This window comes from Capra hircus, chromosome 2 (assembly GCF_001704415.2).
Source record: "Capra hircus breed San Clemente chromosome 2, ASM170441v1, whole genome shotgun sequence".
In the NCBI taxonomy this organism is placed as follows: Eukaryota; Metazoa; Chordata; class Mammalia; order Artiodactyla; family Bovidae; genus Capra; species Capra hircus.
In genome coordinates this window covers 98,149,319-98,173,289 of record NC_030809.1, presented here as the reverse complement: position 1 = coordinate 98,173,289, position 23,971 = coordinate 98,149,319, and the positions used below count along the sequence as shown (strand labels likewise).

Sequence of the window (23,971 nt, the reverse complement as noted above, 5' to 3'; positions counted from 1 at the left end):
AAAGTGGTTTGGATGCTGGTGCAAATTCTGGCTTTACCTTATAGGTCACTTTTTTGCTTGTTGATTTTTCAATTCAGTGGATTTTGATCATATTCCCAAGAGCCTGCTTTATTCTGACTGCCTGAGAAGGTAAACTGAGCAGAGCTTGGGGAGCCTGGAGGGAGAGGACTGCTAAGTGGCAATTGATCTCCCGGAAGACAATGTACACACCCAAAGAAAATCCAAGGAGCAAATTCTGTTGGTCAGAAATGAGTCTGAGGTCAGAGAACCCTTTGTAAAACAGGCAGAAAATCAAGATAGGTTCGTATTTGGACAATAGGCCTGGGATGGGGTAGTGAGTAGCTGGGGAGACCGTTTCAGGAGCTAGGCTGTTTAGTTTCAGTATTTGAATGGTTTTGATTTGGAAAGACAACTTTGGAAAGTGTTGTCAAGTTGTATTTGCTAGAGAGTCAGACTCAATGCATCCAAACAAGCAGATTGTGTCTGAGCCATCTTTTATCCACATTCTTCCACCAGTGGCTCACTCTCCTAACAATGTTACATTTGGAGAGATAAGAGTTTTTCCTTAGGCTAGACTCACTATGATCACTTGCCAATCAAGGCAGTCATCAGACGCTGGTAACTGCACCAGTTAGCTTCAGGAGGCACTAATTACCAGTTTTCTGGAAAGCCTCCTTTACCCTGAGGAAATTTAAGACAGCTTTCAGCCAGTTTGAAGACACAATCTTTAGTTTCAGAGGCTTGTTTCTCCCGTTGTCTTACGTTCTTGCTTGCCATCTTGGCTGTCCCCATACTTCTAAATGTCTTTAGAGATGATGGAACCACAACCCTGAGAAGTGATTTAAACATGACTATGAAGAAAACTGGTAGTAATTGTGAGTCTGGTTAGGATTTTTTATAATGACTCAAACAGTTAGAGTAAGGGGGACAGTTGGCTTTGGTCTGGTTGAATTCTCACATCCCTGTCATCCTCCTGTTCTGAGTTACCTGTTTTCTCATGTTCTGTGAAATCATGATGAAATTATTTTAGTGGGCCTCAATATTGAGAAGCAGGAGATGGAAGGTAAGGATTGAGTAGTAAATATCTCACACTCCTGCAGGCTAAAATTTCCTGAAACATTTTAAATAAGAAAATTTGGATGGACAAAAAAACAAAAAAGAAAGAAATTGCAGAGACTTACCAAAGACCTTTTGTCTCAAGGTATTTTCAAAAGTACTAAATTTTAGGATAATTTTAAAGTTTTCTTTAATTTTTTCTTTAAAATTATAGTCATTTTTCAAATTCAAAGGTAGAAAAGTGATTGGAATATTTTTCAGTATCTGTGTAATTTAGCTAGTTCTGTCATCATCAGTTCAGTTCAGTTTAGTTCAGTTGCTCAGTCTTGTCCAATTCTTTGTGACCCCATGAATCGCAGCATGCCAGGCCTCCCTGTCCATCACCAACTCCCGGGGTTCACTCAGACTCACGTCCATTGAGTCCGTGATGCCATCCAGCCATCTCATCCTCAGTTGTCACCTTCTCATCCTGCCCCCAATCCCTCCCAGCATCAGAGTCTTTCCAATGAGTCAACTCTTCGCATGAGGTGGCCAAAGTACTGAAGTTTCAGCTTTAGCATCATTCCTTCCAAAGAAATCCCAGGGTTGATCTCCTTCAGAATGGACTGGTTGGATCTCCTTGCAGTCCAAGGGACTCTCAAGAGTCTTCTCCAACACCACAGTTCAAAAGCATCAATTCTTCGGTGCTCAGCCTTCTTCACAGTCCAACTCTTGCATCCATACATGACTACTGGAAAAACCATAGCCTTGACTAGACAGACCTTAGTTAGCAAAGTAATGTCTCTGCTTTTGAATATGCTGTCTAGGTTGGTCATAACTTTTCTTCCAAGGAGTAAGTGTCTTTATATTTCATGGTTGCAGTCACCATCTGCAGTGATTTTGGAGCCCCCAAAAATAAAATCTGACACTGTTTCCACGTTTCCCCATCTATTTCCCATGAAGTGATGGGACTGGATGCCATGATCTTTGTTTTCTGAATGTTGAGCTTTAGGCCAACTTTTTCACTCTCCTCTTTCACTTTCATCAAGAGGCTTTTTCGTTCCTCTTTACTTTCTGCCATAAGGGTAGTGTCATCTGCATATCTGAGGTTATTGATATTTCTCCCGGCAATCTTGATTCCAGCTTGTGTTTCTTCCAGTCCAGCGTTTCTTGTGATGTACTCTGCATAGAAGTTAAATAAGCAGGGTGACAATATACAGCCTTGACGTACTCCTTTTCCTATTTGGAACCAGTCTGTTGTTCCATGTCCAGTTCTAACTGTTGCTAACTGCATACAGATTTCCCAAGAGGCAGGTCAGGTGGTTTGGTATTCTCATCTCTTTCAGAATTTTCCACAGTTTATTGTGATCCACACAGTCAAAGGCTTTGGCATAGTCAATAAAGCAGAACTAGATGTTTTTCTGGAACTTTCTTGCTTTTTCCATGATCCAGCAGATGTTGGCAAAAAAACAGGTTAAGTGAACAGGAACTTTGGAAGGTAAAAGCTAACCTCAGTTATTTCATATAATTAAACTATTTTATACAGATTTTTTTCTACAATGAAAAAATGAAGGTTTGACTAGAAAAGATAAATGTGAAAATTTGAATTTAGAAATTCAGATACATTAAATTTGATTTTATTTTAAATGCTAAGTAGGAAATAGCTAGTTTATTGTTATGAAGAAGTTATCATATTTGAACCTACCTGTTAAATTTTTATTATCCAGGAGACTCAGTATATATATGGAGGTGGGAGTTTTCTCCTTCACAAACAGCACCCTAATGGATATGTATGACGGTGTCATTAGTATCACTGATGTGAATATTTGCTTCAAAATTTATGCCAGCCGCTCTGGAAACTGCTATAAATACTCTAAAATAATAATGTTGGGAGTATTTATATATCATTTCCACTGGATCATTGAAAAAGCAAGAGAGTTCCAGAAAAAAACATCTATTTCTGCTTTATTGTCTATGCCATAGCCTTTGACTTGTGGATCACAATAAACTGTGGAAAATTCTGAAAGAGATGGGAATACCAGACCACCTGACCTGCCTCTTGAGAAACCTGTATGCAGGTCAGGAAGCAACAGTTAGGACTGGACATGGAACAACAGACTGGTTCCAGATAGGAAAAGGAATACCTCAAGACTATGTATTGTCACCCTGCTTATTTAACTTCTATGCAGAGTACATCATGAGAAACACTGGGCTGGAGGGAGCACAAGCTGGAATCAAGATTGCCAGGAGAAATATCAATAACCTCAGATATGCAGATGACACCACCCTAATGGCAGAAAGTGAAGAAGAACTAAAGGGCCTCTTGATGAATATGAAAGAGGAGAGTGAAAAAGTTGGCTTAAAGCTTAACATTCAAAAACTTAAGATCATGGCATCTAGTCTCATCGCTTCATGGGGACTATGCTGCTGCTGCTGCTAAGTCGCTTTAGTCGTGTCTGACTCTGTGCGACCCCATAGATAGCAGCCCACCAGGCTCCTCCATTCCCTAGGATTCTCCAGGCAAGAACACTGGAGTGGGTTGCCATGTCCTTCTCCAATGCATGAAAGTGAAGAGTGAAAGTGAAGTCACTCAGTCGTGTCCGACTCTTAGTGACCCCATGGACTGCAGCCTATCAGGCTCCTCCACCCATGGGATTTTCCAGGCAAGAGTACTGGAGTGGGTCGCCATTGCCTTCTCCACATGGGGACAATAGATAGATTGCAAATAGATGGGGAAACAGTAGAAATAGTGGCTGACTATTTTTCTGGGCTCCAAAATCACTGCAGATGGTGACTGCAGCCATGAAATTAAAAGACACTTACTCCTTGGAAGGAAAGTTATGACCAACCTAGACAACATATTAAAAAGCAGAGACATTACTTTGTCAACAAAGGCCCATCTAGTCAAGGCTGTGGTTTTTCCAGTGGTCATGTACAGATGTGAGAGTTGGACTATAAAGAAACCTGAGCACTGAAGAATTGATGCTTTTGAACTGTGGTGTTGGAGAAGACTCCTGAGAGTCCCTTGGACTGCAAGGAGATCCAGCCAGTCCATCTTAAAGGAGATCAGTTATGGGTGTTCATTGGAAGGACTGATGTTGAAGCTGAAGCTCCAGTAGTATGGCTACCTGATGTGAAGAGCTGTCTCATTTGAAAAGATCCTGATGCTGGGAGAGATTGAGGGCAGGAGGAGAAGGGGACGACAGAGGATGAGATGGCTGGATGGCATCACCAACTCAATGGACATGGGTTTGGGTGGACTCTGGGTGTTGGTGATGCACAGGGAGGCCTGGTGTGGTGCGGTTCATGGGGTTGCAAAGAGTCAGACACGACTGAGCGACTGAACTGAACTGATATATCATTTCTTATAAGCATGTTTTTCATTTTTATCTTACATGTAGCAAATAATGTCTTACAATTTGTGTAATTGTGGTAATTGGAAAAAGCTGATGAGATGTGAGGTTTCTAAAATCAATAGCAAATGAATGTGATCATTGTTCATAGCATACTTGGTTTGAAATATCTCGTTTTAATGTTATCATTTCATATGTTTATGTGGTTTTAATGTCACTAAAATGACACCTAATTAATACATTTATGCAGTGTATAAAAATGCACTGAGTGCCACAAATTCTTCTGCTGCTATATTTTTTATAGCGATGTACACTGCTTAATGCGTGCTTTTATTTAAAAATCATTTTTGTAAATGTTTGCTATTTGCACTTTCTCTTTGAGGACAGCCACAATCTTACACCACAATTCACTATGAGAGATCATCAAAGCAATTAGCTTAGAAGTACTTCTCCATTTACCAAAGGATTTAAATTATTTTTGACAATTATGTATAAGATTGCTCGTACATTATCTTAGGTTAAGTTCTGTAGAAGCAGTTCTGAGACAGGGATTGTAAGAACAAGTGGTTTGTTGGGGAAAGCTCTCAGGAAAAGGATGGTAAGGGAGGCAGGATGAAGGAGGGGAAAGTGTCTGTGCAGAAGATCTCAGTTGAAACAGATTACTGTTTGCTCTGACAGTGAAACTCCAGAGCACAAATGGCATCACAGAGTTGGTCTCATCTTGAGGCAAGTGGGCTGGTCTTCTGTGCCCCATGTCAGTCAATCATTGCTTGGGGTTGGCTCTCAAAGGTAGGTGAGAGAGTACCCTCCTGGGTGAGATTGTTCCCATTTGGGCCAGGACAATTCTCCAGAGGAGAAAGTTACATCCATGAATTATCAGCATCTTGATGATGGGAATTCTAGCTTGTCAAGGTGACTGCGCCTAGCATCAACAGCAGTCTTTATGTAGATAAATGACAATTTAAAAGAGAACTGGGACTTCCCTGGTAGTCCAGTGGCTAAGACTCCAGGTTCCCAAGGCAGGGGGCCCAGGTTCCATCTCTGGTCAAGGAACTAGATACCACACACATAGTTAAAGATCCCACATGCTGCAACAAAGACCAGAGATCCCGTGTGCCACAACTAAGACTTGGCGCAAATAAGTAAATTTAAAAAAAAAAAAAAACAGAACTTACTGGACCTAGGTTCTGTCTCTTCCTCCTCCCCAGCACATACACCCCTGCACATCCACATTTGTAATCAAATATAGATGGAAATTCAAACTGTATTCAAGTCCTTTTGATTAGAAAAACAGTTTAAAAGCATACATGAGGACTGGACTTTGGATCTGTTCCCTTTTCTGGTTGCTTGCCAAATAGAAATAGGGAATTTCTTTGGCTGCATGTGTGTGTGCTCAGTTGCGTCCAACTCTTTGCGACCCCATGGACTGTAGCCTGCCAGGCTCCTCTGTCTGTGGCATTTTCCAGGCAGGAGTACTGCAGTGGGTTGACATTTGCTGCTGCAGGGGAGCTTCATAACCCATGGATCAAAGCTACATCTCTTGTGTCTCCTGCATTGGCAAGTGGATTCTCTATTGCTGTGCCACCTGGGAATCCCTTTCTGTGGCTACGACTGCTGTTAAAATGCATTTATGTGGATCATGAATGAAATGAGTTCCTTGAGAGAGGACCTGAGATACTGTCCATGAAGACTTGAAAGTAAAAGTCACCCAGTCGTGTCCAACTCTTTGTGACCCCGTGAACTATAGAGTCCATGAAATTCTCTAGGCCAGAATACCATAGTGGGTAGCATTTCCCTTCTCCAGGGGATCTTCCCAACCCAGGGATCAAACCCAGGTCTCCTGCATTGCAGGCGGATTCTTTACCAGCTGAGCCACAAGGGAAGCCCAAGAATATTGGAGTGGGTAGCCTATCCCTTCTCCAGTGGATCTTCCCTACCCGGGAATTGAACCGAGGTCTCCTGTACTGCAGTTGGATTATTTACCAACTGAGCTATCATGGAAGCTCAAGGGTGTTTTAAATGCCAAAAACACCCAGGCAAGCTTTCTACCAGGCTTAATACTCCTATTTGAAATTCTTTATTTGTGGACACCTTATTGTTGTCTATACATGCATAACTGATTCAGAGAGAACCCAAACACTCAATTTGTTTAATGAATGAAATCTTGAATTCTTTCTCTGCTATAGATTGTTATGTCATACAGAAGAACTGCAGACTTTGTTTCTTCCTAATGGAATATTTCCAACCCACTTTTTCTCCCTATTACAGAGCTGTTAGAGAAGGTATCTTCTTTGAAAAATAATTTTGTTTCTTTCTTACGACTTATCAGAATAACAGAATACCTTAAGAAACTGAGTAACTTGAATGAGGATGGTAAAATGTCAATTAATATCAATGATTTAAAGAGTTTTTATTGTTTTAAATCTTCAAATAGTTTACAAGGGCATAGAGGACATATTATAAAAATGCTTTAAATTGCAGTTAACTTTAAAGTAGACCATTGACATGGTAGAAATAAACAATAGTGAGTCTTCATCTTAGATCAAAGAAATATTTGTTGCTAATAATATTCACCCTGATTGCATCTGTATTTGATTATTCCAACTTACTAAATAAGAATAATGATATGCAAATAAACTCAATAATAAAGAGACATTAATTCAGTCTACAGTTCAAGCTGATCCTGTAGCCTTTTCACCCTGCATAGGGCTTTGCTAATACCTCCTGTAGAACACAAAGCCTAGGAAAGTTCTGAATTAAAAAAGGTATTTTGGAGCATGGTGGCCACGTTATTGGGAAGGTGACTTCTAGGGATCCTATGAAAAATGATTTCTTTATCACTTTGAAATCTAATGTCATTGGGTATCTTTTTACTACCAACATTTAGTCTTAGCGTCACAATGCAGGAAGCTGAGGGGAGAAAGTAAAAGATAATTTTAGACACATTTAATATCAAACCTTCGATGTCCCTTCCTCAAGCCTTAGTTTTCTTTATGTAATTGTTTATTTGTCTACATTTGTATTTTCCTCCAGTCTAGAAATAGAAATTTTGTTGAATTAGCAAAATTCCTTTTTAATCTCTATGCTTAATAATTTATTTCCCAATGTTTGTTTATTTCATTCATTGTCATGATTTTTAAAATATTGTTATAGGAAAGATAGAATATCTTAAAAATATGACGTCTCATTGTCAAACTTTTTCAGATTAAGCCTGGAACTCATGGCAACATGAAATAATGAAATAACCCATTGTGTTAGAATTTAGAGCCTTTTATAGAGCAGACATTTTATTTGGCTAATGTATTTTTTTTCCAGACTTCATTTTATGTAATCATTGTCGTTTTCCAACAGCTTAAACAGTTTGAGGTCCCTCAATCTCCTTTGATTGCTCAATAATCATACTATCATGTGATATTTTTCTTGCTTCCAGAAACTTCCAATTAAGTGATGAAGACCACTGGATTTACCAGGCTGTTTTGGATCAGTATCCTGGGGATCTCTGTGGCCGAAGGACTTTGTATCTGGACATGTTACAAAGATATCTTCCACACAAATCGAGGCATGATTTGGTGAGTGCTTGACCTTATATACTGGCAAGCTAAATTGTTTTGGTGGTCAATAATTACTAAACTATACACACACACACACCCCCACACATCTTCCCTGGTGGCTCAGCAATAACTGAGAATCCCCTGCAATGCAGGAGACCAGTCTGCCATGTGGGAGATCTGAGTTTGATCCCTGGATCAGGAAGATCCCCTGCAGAAGGAAATGACAAATGACTCCAGTATTCTTGCGTGGGAAATCCCATGGACAGAGGAGCCTGGCGGGCTACAGTCCATAGGGTTGCATTAATTGGACATGACTTAACAACTAAACCACCACCATACACACACACACACACACACACACACACACACACACACACACACACATATTTTAAAAAGTTATTTTTAATTGGAGGATAATTGCTTTACAATATTATATTGGTTTTTGCACTATATCAACATGAATCAGCTATGGATATACACATATGTTCCCTCCCTCTTGATCCTCCTACCTACCTCCCACCCCAAACCACCCCTCTAGGTTGTCACAGAGCAGCAGGTATATATATACTTTAAACGGTGCTCTAAAATTATTTGTTTCCTACACTCTAGAAAATAATAGGGTTATAGTATGAAATCTGTCATTATACAAGACAGTATGGTGCATGACTATGCCAAAGCCTACGACTGTGGATCACAACAAACTGTGGAAAATTCTTAAAGAAATGGAAATACCAGACCACCTTACCTGCCTCCTGAGAAACCTGTATGCTGGTCAAAAAGCAACAGTTAGAACTGGACATGAAACAACAGACTAGTTCAGAATTGGGAAAGGAATACATCAAGGCTGTATATTGTCACTCTGCTTATCTAACTTCTATGCAGAGTACATCACGTGAAATGCTGGATTGGATGAATCAAGATTGCTGGGAGAAATATCAACAACCTCAGATATGCAGATAATACTATCTTAATGGCAGAAATTGAAGAGGAACTAAAGAGCCTCTTGATGAGAGTGAAACAGGAGAGTAAAAAATGCTGACCTAAAACTTAACATTCAAAAAAAGCTAAGACCATGGCATCCAGTGCCATCACGTCATGGCAAATAGATGGGAAAAAATGAAAACAGTGACATATTTTATTTTCTTGGTCTCTAAAATCACTGTAGACAGTGACTGCAGCCACAAAATTAAAAGCTTTCCTTTCCTTTCCTCCTTGAAAGGAAAGCTATGACAAACCTAGACAATGTATTAAAAAGCAGAGACATCACTTTGCTGACAAAATCCCATCTAATTAAAGCTATTGTTTTTCCAGTAGTTATGTATGGATGTGAGGTTTGGACCATAAAGAAGGCTGAGTGCCAAAGGAATTGATGCTTTTGAATTGTGGTTCTGAAGAAGATTCTTCAGAGTTCCCTGGACAGCAAAGGATCAAACCAGTCAATCCATAGGAAATCAACTAAGAGTATTCATTGGAAGGACTGATGCTGCAACTGAAGCTCCAAGTTTGGCCACCTGATGCAAAAAGCCGACTCATTGGAAGACCCTGATGCTGAGAAAGATTGAGGGCAGTAGGAAAAGGGACAACAGAGGATGAGATGGTTGGATGGCATCACTGACTCAATGGACATGAGTTTGAGCAAGCTTAGGGAGATGGTGAAGGACAGGGAAGCCTGGTGTGCTGCAGTCCATGGGGTCACAGAGTCGGATATGACTTAGCAACTGAACAACAACATGTTGCATAAAAAGATGGGAGACCCCTCTGGCAACATTTATTCTTCTGTGGCTTACTTACCCCAGAGAGCTTCACCACGGTCCTCTGGGTTGCTCTGCTTGTGTTTGACTGCCAGGTGTCTGCAAATTCAGTGACCCATCTCAGAGGTTCTGCTATTCCTTGAGTCTTGCCAGAAAATGGGTTGTTTGCCCCTCCATTCACACAGCCTGCCGCATCTCAATCCTTCTAGTCACGGGGAAGCCAAAACTTGCCTTGGGAGCTTGTGTCTCCCTACACCATCCCCACCACAACTCCGCTTTGTCCCCTCGATGGATCTGAACACAAATGCCCCACATTCATAAATCAGAGTCTTGTCTGAAGTTCCCCTGAGACAGGCCTGGGAAGTTATGGCTACATTCTTTACTGGACAAGACCACAGAGACAAGGAAACAGAAGTTACCATGTCACCAATGAATTTCACAGTAATTCACTTTAAAACATTTATGCAAACAAACATGTATGGCCTCTTACCTTTTAAATATTATGGGCCATGCCATAAAATATTATTACATATTCTGTACTTTTGTAATTGTTTTAAATCAAGTAACAATACTTGAGGGAGGAGGATGGGAGGGAGTTTCAACAGGGAGAGGATATATGTATATCTATGGCTGATTCATGTTGCGCTTTGACAGAAAACAGAAAAATTCTGTAAAGTAATTATTCTTCAATAAAAAATGAACAAATTAAAGAAGCAGTACTAACATGTATAGAGTTTATTTTATGTCAGTCATGTGTAAACTCCTTGTAGTGCACATAATACTGGATGAGAGAAGTACTATAATTATCCTTACCTTTCAGGTGAAGAAACTGAAGCAAAGCCAACACAACTAGTATGACCAGCCTCTCCCATCCCATTAATCCCCATTCAGTTATTTGTTTTCCTTCTGACCTTTACTTTATTGCAAATTCTTATTATGCAAAAAATATGTTATATAATATTAATAATTCATTCTAGATTTTATACAAGTCTTAATTTATTAAATTGGAGCTTTCATTTTATTCTGTATTGATTCCATTTGTATCTGTGACCAGCTGTCTCTTTTAACTGTGTATAGATTTTTGTATTTGCCTACTGTTAGTACGATAAAGATTTTTGCATTTACTTCTTACATTGGGATAATTAGTATGCATTTCTGTATGATGTGTACTTTTTTTCAAGTTTTGACAAGTTTTAAGCATAGTCTTGGCTTTGAGGACTAAAGCTAAGAACTTTATAGAATGGATTTTAGTAGCTGATATTTGATTTAAGTGAAGCCATAGCCTGTTTCATTATGTACTTATTTCAGTTCAGTCTTTCAGTCGTGTCCAACTCTTTGTGACCCCATGGACTGCACCACGACAGGCCTCCCTATCCATCACCAACTTGTGGAGTTTACTCAAACTCATGTCCATTGAGTTGGTGATGCCATCCAACCATCTCATCCTCTGTCGTCCTCTTTTCCTCCCACCTTCAATCTTTCCCAGCATCAGGGTCTTTTCCAGTGAGTCAGCTCTTCGCATCAGGTGGCCAAAGTATTGGAGTTTCAGCTTCAGCATCAATCCTTCCAATGAATATTCAGGACTGATTTCCTTTAGGATGGACTGGTTTGATCTCTTTGCTGTCCAAGAATCTTCTTCAACACCACAGTTCAAAAGCATCAATTCTTTGGTGCTCCACTTTTTTTATAGTCCAACTCTCACATCCATACATGACTACTGGAAAAACCATAGCTTTGACTAGATGGACCTTTGTTGGCAAACTAATGTCTCTGCTTTTCAATATGCTGTCTAGGTTGGTCATAGCTTTTCTTCCTAGGAGCAAACATCTTTCAGTTTCATGGCTGCAGTCACCATGCAGTAATTTTTGAGCCCCCAAAAGTAAAGTTTCTCACTGTTTCCACTGTTTACCCATCTATTTGCCATGAAGTATGATCTTAGTTTTCTGAATGTTGAACTTTAAGCCAGCTTTTTCACTCTCCTCTTTCACTTTCATCAAGAGGCTCTTTAGTTCTTCTTCACTTTCTGCCATAAGGGTGGTGTCATCTGCATATCTGAGGTTATAGATATTTCTCCTGGCAGTCTTGATTCCAGTTTGTGCTTCTTCCAGTCCAGTGTTTCTCATAATGTACTCTGCATGTAAGTTAAATAAGCAAGGTGACGATATACAGCCTTCATGTACTCATTTCCCTATTTGGAACCAGTCTGTTGTTCCATGTCCGGTTCTAACTGTTGCTTCCTAACCTGCATACAGATTTCTAAAGAGGCACTTCAGGTGGTCTGGTACTCCCATCTCTTGAAGAATTTTCCACAGTTTGTTGTGATATACACAGTCAAAGGCTTTGGCATAGTCAATAAAGCAGAACTAGATGTTTTTCTGGAACTCTCTTGCTTTTTCAATGATCCAGCGGTTATTGGCAATTTGATCGCTGGTTCCTCTGCCTTTTGTAAATCCAGCTTGAACATCAGGAAGTTCATGGTTCATGTATACTGTTGAAGCCTGGCTTAGAGAGTGTTGAGCATTACTTTACTAGCGTGTGAGATGAGTGCAATTGTGCGGTAGTTTGAGCATTCTTTGGCATTGCCTTTCTTTGGGATTGGAATGAAAACTGACCTTTTCCAGTCCTGTGGCCACTGCTGAGTTTTCCAAATTTGCTGGCATATTGAATGCAGCACTCTCACAGCATCATCTTTTAAGATTTGAAATAGCTCAACTGGAATTCCATCACCTCTACTAGCTTTGTTTGTAGTGATGCTCCCTAAGGCCCATTTGACTTCGCATTCCAGGATGTCTGGCTCTAGGTGAGTGATCATACCATTGTTTATTTAATTAACCATACCTAAATTATAATTTTTTTTTAAGTAGGAGCCACCTTATCTTGTTTGTTAGGTTCTTTTCTCACATCACTTAGAGTTTAAATGATATATTAAATTCAGATATGTGGTCTATACTAGCAAAATGAAGAATTATTTAGGTCATCAATTCTTAATTTCAGGTGACATACCTTTATATAGGGCCTCCCAGGTGGCACTAGTGGTAAAGAATCTGCCTGCCAACGCAGGATATGCAAGACACATGGGTTCAATCCCTGGGTCAGGAAGAACCCCTGAATAAGGGACTAGCAATCCACTCCAGTATTCTTGCCTGTAAGTCCCATGGATGGGAGAGCCTGGCAGGCTACAGCCCATGGGGTCACAAAGAGTTGGACATGACTGAGCAACTGAGCTCTCATAGACACACACACACCTTTTTATAAGGAGTATTTCAGAATCACCTACAGAGGTTTTTCAAATTGCTTGGCTATCTCTCTTCTTCTTCTTTCTCTGAAGACTCAGATCTCCCAGGGTTGGTATTCACTGGCAGTAAGAACTACTGATACCCATGTAAGAATGTCATGCCCTTCAAGAGCATGGGGTGGGAAGAGCTACTGTCAGTGCTATAATTATCTTAAGTTTAGATGTTCTAGTATCTGATTGTTTCCCTAATCAATGGCAAACTGAGTTTTTAGAATTATTGCAGTGATTTTTAATGTTTATTAGCACATGTCTAACCAAAGCACCTGAAGTCATTATTAATATAGCAAGACTGATTTAAAGATAGAGTATTTTTAAAATTATATGCAGGGGAAATCATGTTTTCTGCTCATAGATTCATTGCCATATAGAAGTAGAAGTTGTTCTAGGGCCACCTGGCCTGACTCCATCCTGTATGAAATCTTAAAAAGAATAAATGACTGGTCCTCAGTCACCAAATAGCCATGGACCCAGAAATGTGGGACTGGTACCTGATCCTGATTGTTGTATTTACTATTAAGATATTCAGTCTTCACTTTTCAAAATCATTGATTTTAATTCATTTTATTCACTTTTCTAGCAATGACATAACACATAAGCTCAGTTTCATAATAAACATTTATCATCTGTTGTCTTTTCAGGTCGAACATGAGAAATATTGTGACCAGTATCGTTTTGCTAAGGAGCAGCGAAGAATCCTGATATTAAGTTGGAATAAGAATAGGAGAGACTTTATACAGAAGGCTGTGCTGACACTGGCCGAAGCCTGTGCAACTCATGAAATGGAAAGCATGTTGGCTAAGGACAGGAAAAAGCAACAGGAAGTGTGTGCTGATCTGAAAGCCAAGGTGAGACGCTTTGCAGATGATGCTTCAGTATTTGCCTGAGTATTCATTTCAGAATTCACTTTTCCTGTTCGTTCAATTCCAACCTAAAATTTCTCTAAAAAGCCTATTTTGAATAAAATTGTTAGTTCGAAGTATATGAAATTGCAATTCCTTTAAGTCAAAACATTGTGAACAATCAACAGTTTCATACAGTTCAACCTGAAGTCGAACAGGAGGTGAGTATTAAAGTTTTGATTGTGGATATCCAATACCAACTACGAATGCTATACATCAGCATGAGGTATGGGATGAAAATACAGTGTAATTATAGAGTAAATGTCTGATACTTGTGCAGACTCACGAACCTCTCATTCACTTTAAAGATTTTTTTTTAAAAAAAGGATCCAGTTACGAAGAGGAGGGAGGATTTGTGAAGAGATACGTTGGGGAGAGCGTGATGGGCTGTGTGAGCTCTCAACAAAGTGAGATGGGGAGCAGATTGGGTTTTCCTCCTGCCCAGACCCAGCGAGGAACCTCCAGGATGGCTTGGAGAGTTGAGTGGGTAACCCTTGTAGTGGAGTCTTGGGGAATGGTGTCTGAGGCTCGCAGGGAAGTACAGACAGCACAAAATCGTGAAGTACAGAGAAACTGCCTTAATGGCAGAACTGCAAACAAGAGTGGTTGCTGTGTTGGGAGTAATTGCACCCCTCAAATGGATCACGGGTGCATGAGTCTCAGAGGCCCCGGGTGGATTTGGCCTCCCTAGGAGTGTTGGAAGGGCTGTCAAACATAAATTGTATCATGTTTTAAACTCCTGAGTAAGGAAAATTATGATTGGGGGTGACACTGAATCCTCACAGCTAATGTGAGATGAATTTTTGTGTGGGTAAAGCTGTCCCTAATGTGACCTGCCTATTTTGCAGGATGCCTGGGAGTTGTGATGTGCCCATCCCCCTTATACTTAAAGAGTAGAATGGCCTGACCCAATCAGCTGAGACAGGACAAGGAGTTGACTAATCCTTTGCTGTTGAAGTCCCTGGGCAGGGAACTGTTCGGACCTCACAGAATTGCTGAAAATACTATTAACCATGAAACTGTTGAACCAGGAGTTAGTGACCTTAGGCAGTTCTCTGAAACTTACTTCTGTAACTGCAGTATAATGCCAACTGCTTGTTTGTACTTGAGAAATAAAGATACATGCAACACATACACACACACACACTATTGAGGTACAGCATATACAGTAAAGTGCACAGATCTTAATTTATTGATAAATGACATAGTAGGAGGACATTGCAACATTTTATTCTCTTGAAAGAAAAAATAAGCTGGTAGATGTTACATTAGAGCAATTAATAGCATATAAAAACAAATGTCTTGGACTTCCCTGGTGGTCCCAGTGGCTAAGAATCTGCCTGCCAATTCAGGGGACATGAGTTCAATCCCTGGTGCAGAAAGATTCTGCATGCCTCAGAGCAACTAAGCTCATGTTCCACAACTACCGACCCTATACAACTAGGGAAGTCTGCAAGCTCTAGGGCCCTGGAGGCGCACCTAATGAGTCTGTGTGCTGCAGCTACTGAAGCCCTTCACCTGGAGCCCACGCTTCACTGTAAGAGAGGCCCCCGCAATGAGAAGCCCATGCCTGGCAACTAGAGAGTGGTCTTTGCTCCCACAACCAGAGAAAAGCCCGCACAGCAACAAAGACCTAGCACAGCCATAATAAATAAATTAAAAAACGAACAAATAAATGTCTCTATTTGAAAACATTAGAGGAAAAATTTCTCCTCTGCAGTTTTTTAAACAAAAAGATATTTCTTTTGACATTGCATAAACTTAGGACCTAAAAGCAATAGAATTTACATGAAGCTTCCAAGGTGGCTCAGATGGTAAAGAATCCGCCTGCAATTTGGAAGACCCAGGTTTGATCCCTGGGTCAGGAAGATGCCCTGGAGAATAGAATGGCTACCCACTCCAGTATTCTTGCCCAGGAAACCCCATGGACAGAGGAACCTGGTGGGCTACAGCTCATGGAGTCATAGAGTTGGACATGACTGACAAACACACACACACACAAAGCCCAATCTACCACGGGCTACAGAGCTAATGTCTCTCCAGGGATCTTCCTGACCCAGGAATCAAACCAGGGTCTCCTGCATTGCAGGTAGATTCTTTCCCATATGAGCTACAAGGAAGCCCCCACGCCCCCCCACCGATATATACTAGCCCCAATCCATGACTGCTATTCCGAATTCATCGAATCATTCAAGATTAGTTTTGCTTATTGGTGAATTTCATATGAATCAAATCATACAGTATATACTCTTTGATACCTCTTTCATGCATCATATCTGTGAGTTCCATCCTTATTGCATGTCATAATCATCTGGGCAATATTTTGTGCATATACATATACCACAGTTTATTTGTGTTTTCTCCTGTTGATGGACATTTGATTTGCTTCCAGCTTTTCATGTTATGATAATGGTGCTATGAACATCCTTGATCTTGACTTATGGTGGTCATAGGCCCTTGTAACTCTTGGATAATTACCTCAGAGTGGAATTGCTGAATCATAAGGCTCATGTTAAATACTTCCAAATAGTTTTCCAAAGTGGTTATACAAATTTATGACCAGTTTCAGTTAATCCACATTCTTGCCAACGCTGGTATTGCCAAATCTTTAACTTCAGCTAATCTGATGACTGTGTAGTGGGACTTCATTATGATTTTCATTTGCATTTAGAATAAGGATGTTGAGCAGCTTTTCTTATGCATATTGGCAATTTGAATATCTCTTTTGTGAAACAGCCACATAGGTCCTTTGCCCATTTTTGTTTTCCATTGTCTGCTCTTTTTCTTACTCATTTGTATGTTCTTTATATGTTCTGTAGGCAAATTCCATTTTTTCCTCCCAATCTGTAACTTGTCTCTTCACACTCTTAATGTTGTTTTTTGATGAACAATTTAATTGCAATGAAATTGTTTTCTTTTAATTTTAAATATCTTTGAGATATAAATTATATGTGGTTAAAATCATCCTTTTGGGGGACTTCCCTGGGGCCTCAGACAGTAAAGAATCTGCCCACAATGTGGGAGACCTGGATTTGATCCCTATGTCAGGAAGGAAATGGCAACCCACTCTAGTATTTTTGCCTGGAGAATTCCCATGGACAGAGGAGCCTGGCAGACTACAGGCTACTGTTGTAGAGTCGGAAACAACTGAATGACTATCACAGAAAATCACCCTTTTTAGTGTAAAGCTCTATGAGTTTCAACAAATGCTGGACATGTAACTACCCCCACAGTCAGGATATAGAACTGTTTTATCACTTTCAACAGTCCTTCATGCCTCTTTGAAGTCCACACCTCACCCACCTTCAGCCTTTGGCCACTATTGATCTGTCTCTATTGTTGGAATATTCTAGAATATCATATATCTATAACCAAATAGTATGACATGTGCTCTTTTGAGTCTGTCTTTTTTTCCTGAGCATAATGCCTTTGAGATCTAGCCATGATAGTGTAAATGCCAACAGTTCGGTCCTTTTGGTTGCTGTAATATTCCTTGACATGGGTTTATTACACTTTGTCCACTCGCCAGTTGTCCTCAGTTTTTGGCAATTACTGTCATTTTGCTTATGGTGGACGTGGGCTTCAGACTTTCCTTGTGAGTCTGAGCCCAAGAGAGTGTCTTGCCACTCTCGCACCTTCCCCAGTGCAGATTCTTACTAACATTTGCTAGCCTGCTTGGGGAAGAGGCTTTCTGCTTTCTTGGTTCAGCCTCAGTATCAGGCAGGACCTATGTTCCCGGATATTGGGGCCAGAACCTATTCAGTGACTATGCCCTCCTCCCCAGGGCAGATGAACTTCAAGTTCCCCTCAGGTCTTGCTGGTTCCTGTGAGGGAGAAAGCTTCCTGTTTCTTCCTCAGGAGAGAAGGATTTCTTTGTCCCCTTTCCCTAGCCTCAAAGGGTCTCCACTTGCACCCTGAGGGTTTGCAGCTCCGCCTCCCTCCCCACCCGCAGTGCCTTTTGTTTATTAGGGCTTTGTTCCTCTCTGGCTGGTTTGTTTGACCACAGGAGTCTTCCTCTGCTGCTTTCCCAGACCAGGATCTTTCTTAGGAACATTCTTTGAGATTTGTAAAGAAAAGCTTGTGAATGGGTGTAAATTCCCCTTGCATCTGTAGCTTCCATATGGCAGAAGCTCAGACTCTGCCACAGCAGCAAATTGTTAAAATGAAACTATGGAATCTTCACAAAATTTTACCTGCAATTTTTTTATCCCTTCTAAAATGGCCTTGACTTTCCCAGGGGCTCCGCCTCAGGTAAGTAGCTCCCGAATTGCCTATCTTGTTGGAGGCATCTACCTTTCTTTAAATATCAGGCTAGTTTATTGTCCTATGACATCTTCTCTCTGTTAGATTCAAGAAAAATTTTGATGTTGTAGATTATCCAGCTTTTTCTTGTGGTTAAAGTTGGAGTGACATTCTTTTCTGGTTTCTGGAAGGTCCTAATGCAATACAGTTTATCAGTCTTTTGAATGCTATATTTAAGAAATCATTGGCTAGTGATATGGGGTCATTTTCAAAAGTCTGAGATTTTTTCTACCCAACAAGGCTCCTGCCAGAAGTTTAGGCTCCACCCAAAACAGTGAGTTGGGAAGAGCAGTAAATGGGGACCTGAAGGTGGAAAAGAAGTAGCTAAAAGAAATTGTGTATGGCGAAATTTCCAGGAACAGCCCAGGCAACAAAACTGATAGGAAGGGAAGAGTCAGCAGCATTAAGCACCTACTGAGTTTACCAGACAGCCTCAGTTACCAGTCCATGAGAAAACTGCCTTTCCCCTTTATCTCTCCTCTCCTTTTCTTTCCCACTCCTGGGCTCTGATGATCTAAGCATGTAGGGAATAAAAGGAAATGTTATTTTCTGAATAAAGAGGGGAAAGTTGCTTAATCTCTTGGAACTAGATAATTTAATTTTGAATCAAGACTATATTTTGTGACTTAAAGTGATTGTGGGACCCTCTGTAATCCAAGAGTGGGCTATGGTTTCTGCCTAGGTTTCATCTAGTGACAGGAGAAATATCTGAGTAGGGGACAGAAATAATGCTGTGTTTTGATTATTTCCCACACATCATGCTGCCCAGTGTATCAAGCATACTCTGTGGAGTACCGTCAACATCTCAGACATTTGAATGGATGCTTTATAGGCATTTTCTGATAAAATCCCCAATGACAAACTGCCCTACATAGCTTTCCATATGAGTGCTATAGAGCACTCAGCCATGAAATCATGGGCTGGGTTCTGCGAAGGCAATATAATATGGGTCTCTTCAGAGACACATGGTCACAATATGGTGAACAAATATCTCTGAACTTTTGGAGATGCAGCCTCCAAAGAGTAAATATGGGCAGAGAGTGGAAAAATTGGAGCATAAAGTAAACTGGTAAAATGGATTCTATTTTTCATAGAGACAGTGTTATTGTTGGAGTCTGTGTTCCTGATCAAGAACTGAGGCTCAGCAAATTATAGTTCATAACAGAAATATATCATAAAAGAAAAGTGGTAACTCTATTAGTTCTGTAGTAATTAAAAATATTAAATTATTCTCATCAGTTCAGTCACTCAGTCATTTCTGACTCTTTGCAACTCCATGGACTGCAGCATGCCAGGCTTTCCTGTCCATCACCAACTCCTGGAGCTTGCTCAAACTCATGTCCATCAAGTTGGTGATGCCATCCAACCATTTCATCCTCTGTTGTCCCCTTCTCCTCCTGCCTTCAATCTCCCAGCATCAGGGTTTTTCCCAGTCAGTCAGTTCTTTGCATCAGGTGGCCATAGTATTGGAGCTTCAGCTTCAGCATCAGTCTTTCTAATGAATAGTGAGGACTGATTTCCTTTAGGATTGACTGATTTGATCTTCTTGCAGTCCAAGGGACTCTCAAGAGTCTTCTCCAACACCAAGTTCAAAGGCATCAGTTCTTTGGTGCTCTGCCTTCTTCATGGTCCAACTCTTACAACCATACATGACTATTGGAAAAACCATAGCCTAGACTAGACAGACCCTTGTCAGCAAAGGAATGTCTCTGCTTTTTCATATGCTGTTTAGGTTTGTCATAGCTTTTCTTCCTAGGAGCAAGGGTCTTTTAATTTCATGGCTGCAGTCACCATCTGCAGTGATTTTGGAGCCCAAGAAAAGAAAGTCTCTCACTGTTTCCATTGTTTCCCTGTCTATTTGCCATGAAGTGATGGGACCAGAAGTCATGATCTTAGTTTTTTGAATGCTGAGTTTTAAGCCAGCTTTTTCACTCTCCTCTTTCATCTCATGGTTTTTTTTAGAACCTGAAAAGAAGCTTGGAGATTTATTCTCAGTCTTCATTTTACAAGTCCAAAAGCTGACGTCCTGAAAGACAAAGTGACCTGAGTTAAGGTTTATGCCAGCTCATTTGATTTGAAATTCAATATTATCTCTGCCCTACACAGCTTTGCATATAAGAATCTTATAAAATAATAGAAGATATTTATTATACTGTGGGCCCCAATGTGCTATAAAATAGACTGACAGAATGTGAAAAATATTACTTCATTGTATCATAAATTTGATCTCTCTAAAACCAACATGCTAGCTTTAATAAACATTAGTTAAATATTTAACCATAATTTTGTTCTTAGTTTTGGAATTTAAAAGGGCTTTTGGGGAGTGATTTAGATGATTTGTGTCTTTAAGGGGAGAGCTAAAGGAATTTTGAAATAGTGTGTTCTCTCTCTGTTTTAGTTTTCTATCAGCAACAGCTGCTGTAGCAAGTAGGGACTTTTAGGCCTCTCGCAAGATGGGTGAGAGGAAAGCGGGAAAACAGAGCTCTCATTCTCTTGCTCCCTCAAAACCTTCTGTTTGGTCCCCTAAATTTTCTCAGACTGCTAGCCCCAGACCCTCCTAGCACTAGCCTGGACCACTCTGTTAGCTGTGTATTTGATTCCTTAACATCTTCGACTGTCTATGGAATGGCTGGGGGGCCTTGTTCCCAGATCTGTCTCACAGTTGACTTTCTCTGTCTCCATGCTGGGTGGCCAAGTACTGCTAAGAAAAAGTCATTTTATCCAGACTCTGAATGAAATGTCCACATCAGAATGCTCAGTCTTATCCTTGGTTCACCAGTTCCTCCTAGTCCTCTTATCCCTGTTTCAAAGAATTGTGTGTGTGTGCTAAGTCACTTCAGTCCTGTCCAACTCTCTTGACCCTATGGACTGTAACCTGCCAGGCTCTTCTGTCCATGGGGATTCTCCAGGCAAGAGTACTGGAGTGGGTTGCCATGCCCTCTTCCTGGGCATCTCCCTATCCAGGGACAAATCCCGAGTCTCTTCTGTCTCCTCCACTGGCAGTGGGTTCTTTACCACTAGTGCCAACTTTAGGTAAGCCCCAGACAGGTCCTTAAGAGACTCTTGGGCTTCACTGGTAGATCAGATAGTAAAGAATCTGCCTGCAATGCAGGAAACAGGGATTCAATCTCTGGGTCGGAAAGATCCCCTGGAGAAGGGAATAGCTATCCACTCTAATATTCTTGCATGGAGAATTCTGTGAACAGAGGAGCTGGTGGGCTATAGTCCGTGGGGTCACAAAGAGTTGGACATAACTGAGTGACTAACACTTTCACCTAACACCATACACCCTCCCTGTCACACTCCCAGAAGACAAACCACTTACTGCTTTATCAATAAAATGAAGTCATGGAGGTCTAAGATTAATCCTCAATTCCTATCTCCCTGGCCCTGTGTCTGTCTCTGCTAGTCCCCTGCTCTCCCCTCTGATGCACAATGTGAGATCTTCTACACGTTCATGTCCAGTCCTTTCCTCTGATGTTTGGGATTCTGATCCATATAACCACTTGGTTCTGCTGTTTACCCTCTTTCCTTTATTTTTACTCTGGGGGTATTCCTCTCTGTCATCCTCTAGTTCCTGGGCAGTCCTTATTCTCTACCCTTTCATTTGAAATCAAACTTTTGAAAGAATAATCTAGATGAGTTTTTTCTTCAAGACTTGTGATGTCTCCACTCCATCAAATTCCTATCCTCTCTCCAAGATGACAAGTGACCTCTGTATTACTTAATGGAATTAACACTCTTCCATCCTGATCCTACTGGACTCCTCTGCCTCTTTTCTCACTGTTGACTACTCACTCTGGACATTTTTCACTGTCAGCTTCCAAAATATCATTAGCTTCGTCATGTCTTAAAGTTATTCTCAGCCAGCCTGTATATTTGTCACTGGGCCCCTCCTGTAACCCTGATTTCTTCCAGGATTCTGTCCTTGCTCTTTGTTGTTCTCTGTCTACTTCATTGGCTCCCCATCCCTCTTGTTATTTTCCCTACTTTATATGCTAATTGCTCTCAAATCATTTTTTTTTCATCTCTGAACAGCTCTCTTTTGAATCTCATTTATCCAGCTACATACTAGTTATACCAACTTAGAAGTCTACAAATACCTTGAACTCAGTGTCCAAAATGGAAATCTTTGTTTTCCCATAATAAATTTGCACTTCTTTCTTGAAACTTATCTTAGCTTCCTCTTTTTCCTCACCCTCATAGCGACTTACCAAATTTGGAAAATTTTCTGTATTAACTATATAGCCTTTCCTTTCTATCAGGGAGCCTTGGCCACTGTTCCTGAACTATTACAGCAGCCTTCTAATGGCTATGCTTCACATCCCACAAAAACATTTCTGTAAGTTTTCCCCTAAACTGCAAATAGGGTGCTCTATCTAAAAGCATTCTGGTTATTTGCGTTATTCCATCCCTTGATGACAACTCCTCAGTAGTACCCCTTTACTTGCAATATGGCTAAACTTCCTAGCATGGCTTTCTAAGTCCTCAGTAACATGGACCCTGGCTCCTTTCCTGGCCTCCTTTCTTGATACTCCACCTCATATTTAACAGCTTAAACATGCCACCCCTGTAATCCTTTCCATCTCCAGCTGATACTGCATTGTACAGCATTTTGTTCCCTGACCTTATGCCCTTGCTCCTGCCACTGTTGGCTTGTCTGGAATGCTGCTCTTGCCTTCCCTTGTCTGGGTAAGTCTCACTCATCTTCAAGATTTAATTCAAATGTCTGCTACAGGAAGACTTTCTTGAGTCTCTGGCTAGGTTCAGTCCATTCTTGGTTATCCCTAGTCCTTTAGAGATAATCATAACTTACCAGTAATTCTGGCACACTGAAAAAATCTATGCACCCTATACAACTGCAGGCAGGAGCTTCATCTTATTTATCTTGGTATAGCATATACCTCCTATAACTCCTCTAACACTACCCTCACAACAAATTTCTCAGTGATCAGAACATGCTTGGTGCTGAGTGACTCTTGTTGAAGTATATAATAAGCCTTAGGCATTTTTCTCTTCTTAATGTGTGTGTGCTAAGTTACTTCAGTCATGTCCGACTCTTTGCAACCCTACCAACTGTAGTCCACCAGAGCCTCTGTCCATGGGATTTCCCAGGCGAGAATACTGGAATGGGCTGTCGTGCCCTCTTCCAGGGGGCTTTCCAACCCACGGGACTGAGCCCATGTCTCTTTCGTGTCCTGCACTGGCAGGCAGGTTATTCCCCACTAGCGCCACTATACTTGACATAGTACTGTTCTAACTACCTTCTTTCTACCTCATTTATTTGCGAGGGAATCTTCTGTAGAAACAAGTACGCGGATGTTCAAGGTCATTAAGAAGTGAAATACAAGTCTTAATTGTCAGCATTGAATATGCTGTGAAGTCACATATGGTTTTACAAAGAAAAGCTGATAGTCTAGAAAACTGAGGTGTATTTCAGACATGGACCATGTTACCAGGTACTTGGTCTTCTCCAGTTCATCTTCTTTGTGTGCCCTCTCCCCCATCTCTATCTAATGAATGACATAACCAAGAAACCATAGTAGTAAGGGAAATCAGATAATAATGAGATAGAAGAAACTTTCTTGAGTAAATCATATTAGAAATACCCTTTTCATATTTGTCATGGCATCGGCTCCTCCCATAGCCTCCCTTCTCCACAGATTTTAGCCTCCTTTGCTGTTGGAGAACAGACTTAGGTTTTACAAACTGCATGGTGCATGGTACTATAATATAGTTTTTGAGTTTCAATTCCATTGATAATGAATAACAGATACCATGGTAA

General features: G+C 40.7%; 1 protein-coding gene across 1 annotated transcript in view; it reads left to right on the top strand.

The window, feature by feature from the left end:
• Positions 1 to 23,971, top strand: part of CCDC148 (coiled-coil domain containing 148) — a 222,902-nt gene that overhangs the window by 38,651 nt on the left and 160,280 nt on the right. The window contains exons 8-9 of the mRNA XM_018066726.1: positions 7,819 to 7,957; positions 13,624 to 13,830. Coding sequence (XP_017922215.1) covers positions 7,819 to 7,957; positions 13,624 to 13,830 — 346 coding nt within the window. The remainder of the gene's footprint in view (positions 1 to 7,818; positions 7,958 to 13,623; positions 13,831 to 23,971) is intronic.